A 6,000-nucleotide genomic window follows, 5' to 3' on the forward strand; every position below is an offset into this window, starting at 1 on the left:
AATTGTTGTAAAAATTGCCAAGGAAATTCCACACCAATGGTAATCCAAGCAGTAGACCAATGTGACGCAATCCTACCCAACTATGGGGATTCTGATAGTTATTACAGGGGTTCTTTTCTTGATCCACTTGCATGGAAACTTTCTTTCCAAGTTTCTGGCATTAGAATTTCCCTCTCCCTCTCCTTTTGTCTCTACATTCCTAAACCTTACGTTCCCATTCCTTTAATGGGTAATTCCTTTCTCCATGTGTAGGTCCTATTTTCTTTCTGACTCTATCAAGGGCTATGGTTGCTCCTCCACCAGGACAAGCCTCCATTAAAATAATAAGTTAGTTAGGTCTCCTCAGGGTAGTGATGGGCATAGCTTCAAAATTCATGATTACCTGTTCACTAGCCCTTTCCATCCTAGGGGTAATGTCCTTTCCCACCTGCCTCTATCCCCTCCCTTCCTCTCCCATAAATAGGCCAAATGGCTTTAGGCAACAGAGTATAAAATAACTTGAACTTACACATCAAATCATATTAAATATTTATATTCTAATACATAAAACGCTCAATAATTATATTTTTAAAAAATGTTTGAAAATTTGAGAAAACAAGATTATTCAGAATTACTTAAATATTAAAAAAAAATTGAACCCCTGATCAAATGTATCTTTAAGAATAAATGAGATTCAGTTGCAGTTTGGACAGTTACTATGACCTTGTGAAAAGTTACCCTCTTTAAGTCCCCATTTCCTTATCTGTGGTCTGGAAAGTAACTATGACCGTGTGAGAAGTTACTTAAACTCTAAGTCCATTTCCTTGTATGAAAACTAGTAACAAAAATGTTTTCCTCACAGGGTACACATGAGAATTATGGAATATATATGGAATTATATTTAAATATAAATAACTTTTCATAGTTCTTGGTATTAAAAACTCAATAAAGTTTAAAAAATGCTTGATAGTGATATGCTCTTTTAGCCAAATAATTACATGTGTTCTCTCAATTTTAAATTCTTGTTCCCTAAGCTTTAAGTTATATGTTACTATAATCACTATTTCTCTTTTATGGTTCAACTCTGTCACCATTCCCAATCATTATCAGTCATACCTCATAAACAAGCTTTTTTAATTTATTTTTTATTTCAGTGAGAGGAAGGAAGCAGATACTCTTGCATGTGCCCCAACCAGGATCCAGCCAGCAAGCTCACTAGGGGGCGATACTCTGCCCATTTGGGGCATTGCTGTTGCTCTGCAACCAAGCTCTTTTTAGAACCTGAGGTGGAGGCCATGGATCCATCCTCAGCGCCCAGAGCCATGGCTGCAGGAGAGAAAGAGAAAGAGAGCAAGAAAGAGAGAGAAAGAGAGAGAGAGTGTGTGTGTGTGTGTATAGAGGGGGAAGGGGCAGGGTGGAGAAGCAGATGGGTGCTTCTCCTGTGTGCCCTGACTGGGAATAGAACCCAGGACATCCACACACCTGGCCAATACTCTACTATTGAGCCAACTGGCCAGGGCCAACAAGTTTTGTTTATTTGGCCAGAACTACACTATCTCTTAGCTTTACCATGCTTAAATACTCTCTGGACCAATCAATATTCATGGTGGACTGAAAAAGCTCAATTTATGCATAATAAAGTAGATCACCTTAATATCAAGGGCAAATATATCTTTATTTACACTAGTTTGGCATTCATTCAACAATATTTATTATGTACTTTATATTAGGCAATGCTCTAGGGTTGGGACAGAGCAACGAACAAACAAAATCTTTGGCTTCATGGATGTTGCCTGAAAGGATACCAAGAGGAATAAAATTACTCATAAATTCAAACTGGTTTAGTCAGGGCAAAAATATTATTTCCTCCCCTGAAAAACTGCATCGAGTTGCATCATGTGGAAAGAAAAATACACACCTTTTTGAAGAATAAATGTTAAATGAAGGGGCTTTCATTCAGTTCCTACTATATATTTGCTGACACTCCAGGCTTTAAAATACAGTATCTTCCCTCACAGTGCTCAAATCTAGTTGAAAGATGATAAATAATACGTTTGCTAAAGTGCCTTCGTTTCTTCAGTGTAACAAAAGACTGATCTGAAGGGAAAAGGTTGAAGAGGGTACACATTCATATTGCCTCCCAGAGCATCTCTGTATCTCACCATTCCAGGGTTAATGGCAATCACATTCTTTTATGTTACAAACTGAGACATTAGTGCTTCTAGAGAATAGGGATGCCCGCTATTTGCATCAAATTATATTTATATTTTAGACTAAAGTATCTTAGTTTCTGCACTCTATCACAGTCATATGTAATTACCAAGAAGAGATTAAAGCAATTTGTCTTACTTGATATTAAAGAAACCTGATAACTAATGAATTAGGCAACAACAATAAGGCAGCCTATGAGAAAGCCATAGATTGGTATTAACACAGCCCTGGATGGAGTCAAAAAAACAAACAAAAAAATGAACTCTCTAATCTGGTCTGAGGAATCTGGGGAAAATTTGATGGAAAAAGTTACAGCTAAATTTAGGCATAAAACACAGGCAGAGTAACTACAGGGGAGGGGTGGGAAGGCAGGAGAAAGTGTAAGTAGAAAGAGGAGGCTGTGCTCAAGTTTCGCTGGAGACAAGGAATAAAGGGTAGGAACAATTACCAAATCCAGACATGGTGCTGGATGGGGTGCTTATCTTGCATGCCTAGAGTATACTTGTTTGTTGAACATAATTTGTGGAAATATAGAACACTGCAAATATTTAATAGTTTTAAACCTTGCTTCTTCAGCTCCAATGTTCACCTAAAACCTTGCAGGCTCTTTCTCACCCCCCTCAGGTTACTACCCTACATTTCTTTAAGACTGAAAATCTCCATTGGAAAAGCAGGCATCCCATGAGTTTTAAGTTTTTTCATATGTTGAGATATTGTTATAACAAACACCACTTATTGTGCATATATCAAGCACTAAAGCAGGCTTATTTTTAATTCTCAGACTGATGGGTTAAGCTGAACACTTGATCATCATTTAATAATTGAGGAAACTGGGGCTTAGAAGGATTAATGGACTCACCCAAGGCCACAAAATTATAGTTTGCATCTTAACAAAGGTCTGCCTGATTTAAAAACCCAATCCTTTTACTGGTGGCTCTTAGCCAGCGGTGATCATTTCAATTTCCTGAACAATCTTAAAAATAGTTTATTTCATTTTTAATCAAGCAAGTAAATATAGTTAAGAAAACTCAAAATCATGTTAGATTGGTAGTGGAAAACTGCAATCCTCCACCTTTTTTCTACCCATCCCTGATGTTTTTTCTGCAACCACACTTTTAACTCTTAGCTATTTTTTATTGCCCAGTTTTTGAATAACATTTTCAATACTGCTTTTTTATTGACTGCTTCTCCCCCATTACATACACCTCTCCTCTCCAACCCCCCAATGTTAATCATATTATATCCATATTGTATTTACATAATTATGACCGACTTTATGACTAATATTATTCACAGTTGAGCTATGCAGTGTAGTTCTTGAACAACTTATTTTCCCTGGGGTTCATAATTGCCTCAGCTGTTTTCTTATTTTTTAAAAACCTGCAGACTGCTAATTAATCTCCAGACTCCCTGAAATGCTACAAATCTTGATTCTGTATTTGAACACACCAAGTATTCTCAGTCTTTCTTTCTGAGACATTCCACTGGACTCTCCATCTTTAGACCCTGCTAATTGACCTCCTGTTCTCTTCTCTCCTCCCTGTTTAATAAAGCTACATCCATATTTTAGCAACTTTACAGCTATTCTCTAATAAAATGTCTTTCCCCCCTCTCTATGACACTGTAACTTTCAACTTCCTACTTTAATAAAGATATAGCTAACTATTCCATTTACCTTCTCCTCCCTTCAACATCCCCAATTGAAAACTGTATTTTTAATTTTACTTTGTAATCATAATTATCTTGAAAGAAAAAAACCATCAACAGCATTTACGTAAATTGAGCATTTAAATGTTATTCATTAAATAGTCAAGCTCTGTATTATAACTGGATTTCCTTTTCTTTGGCATCAAGGTCTTGAACCGTGCTACTCACAGGGGCACTGAAATAGTCCTTAAACTTCAACGCTCTGTTCAAAATCCTGCAGCATTTTACATTGTTTGGTATTAGAAGGATGCTCTTCCCTGTAGTTTTTATTCCCCACTGAAAATCGATGATTGTCATTGTTCCTTTTGTGGCACGAAGAAAAATATATGCCTTCCACATCATATATTTAAGATCTTTAGGGTCATCCTCATTCGATATTTTGCTTACAATACAATCCAATATTCCCGAAATTTAGGACTTATTTTAATTCGAACCATAAACTTGTTGTATTTTACATTTTTTCCTGAAAAATATAGTAGTCTTCCTTTTTCCTAATGCTTGCTGTTCGTTCTAATTTTGTTTTAAGGACGCACAGCTTCTTCACTGCTGTGGGCCTTAATGAAATTCTTCACAGTTCCTGTAACATATTGAACGTTCTGTCTAGCTAGCCACAGCAGGAATATCAAAGCCCGTCTGAGAGAGAACTCGGCTCGGAGCGGTGAGCGCAGCCGCGGAGGGTGCCGACGTCCTCTCGCGAGACTGAGTGGTCCTTTTTCACTCTGCACCGCCGCCAGGCCTCCTGGGAGTCCGCCATTGTGCTGGCCCGAGACCGTTAGGTTAATCACGGCTCTAAAAATGTACCTGCAAACGGATGTTGAGGATCACAGAGCCCGCGACGTAGAAGTACGGGAAATTCATGCGTAGCTGCCAGGCCAGCTCGAAGAAGGCGAGCAGGGTGCGGGAGAGCCCCTTGCAGAATACCCCGTACGAGCTGGGGGCTACCGCCGGGCTGGAGACTCCGAGGGCCAAGGAAAACGGAACAGTCGCGATGGCCATGGCCGTGGCCCCGGTGTCGCCGTTCGCCCAGCGCTTGGTGCCGAGGATCACCGCTGGGCCGGCTGACTCCCGACCGATAGCCGGGACGGCGACGGGCGGAGGCACTAAGCGGGTGATGCTCCCTCTTGCGCCTTGGTCTGCCGCGTCTCCTCTGAACTGCCGGGCCTGGCGCTGCGGGCGCCCCGCCCCTTCCGGTCTGCGTCTGCGCAGGTCATTAGCAGTCAGAGTTTAACGCGTGGTGGGCGCGGCATGGTTGTTTATGTGTACGTGCCGCATGCATTACTTCATAGAGCCTGTATGAGCAGTCATACAGATATAATTTTCACTTTAAAATGAAACTAAGCTTAAAAGAGGAGATAGAAGAAAATAAGTATGTTAAGAAGGTATGGGGAGTTAAAAATATCTATTTGTATTCTCCCTTTGGACTTTCTTGTATTCTAAAACGTATCCCTGGAGTCAAATTTTTCCTGTATGTCTAGAAATAATTATATACATAGTTTACAATGAGTTTATAATTTTACAATGTTATAATAAAATCAGTGCAGGTTTTTTTGTGGGTTTTTTTGGTGTCCCTCCCCCCCCCCCCCCAAGTTGGAAGCAGGGAGTCAGACAGACTCCGGCATGCGCCCCACTGGGATCTACCTGGCATGCCCACCAGGGGGCGATGCTCTGCCCATCTGAGGCGTCGCTCTGCTGCAACCGAGCCATTCTAGCGCCTGAGGCAGAGGCCACAGAGCCATCCTCAGCGCCCTGGCAAACTTTGCTCCAATGGAGCCTTGGCTGCGGGAGGGGAAGAGAGAGACAGAGAGGAAGGAGAGGGGGAGGGGTGGAGAAGCAGATGGGCGCTTCTCCTGTGTGCCCTGGCCGGGAATCGAACCCAGGACTTCCACACTCTGGGCTATGCTCTACCACTGAGCCAACCTGCCAGGGCCAGTACAGTTTTAAATGTGCTGAATGCCCCCTGAAAATATCAAACTATGTTCAAGAATTGTCCATTTGCTGTGCTTATTACTTATTGTTATTTACAGAAAACTTTGCTTCTAAATGAGGAAAACGTTAAAAGTAGGCTAATCCAGGTGGGGCAGGGGAGGGAACTGAGGACCATAA

General features: G+C 40.9%; 1 protein-coding gene across 1 annotated transcript; it reads right to left on the reverse strand.

Moving 5' to 3' along the window:
• Nucleotides 1-1,635: 1,635 nt before the first annotated feature.
• On the reverse strand, nucleotides 1,636-5,315 carry SMIM10L1 (small integral membrane protein 10 like 1). Its single transcript, XM_066355602.1, has one exon. It carries the CDS (start codon nucleotides 4,891-4,893, stop codon nucleotides 4,687-4,689), a length of 207 nt encoding a protein of 68 aa, XP_066211699.1. The 5' UTR covers nucleotides 4,894-5,315; the 3' UTR covers nucleotides 1,636-4,686.
• Between the last annotated feature and the right edge of the window lie 685 nt (nucleotides 5,316-6,000).

The sequence above is a fragment of the Saccopteryx leptura genome, chromosome 1, assembly GCF_036850995.1.
Source record: "Saccopteryx leptura isolate mSacLep1 chromosome 1, mSacLep1_pri_phased_curated, whole genome shotgun sequence".
Taxonomy (NCBI): domain Eukaryota; kingdom Metazoa; phylum Chordata; class Mammalia; order Chiroptera; family Emballonuridae; genus Saccopteryx; species Saccopteryx leptura.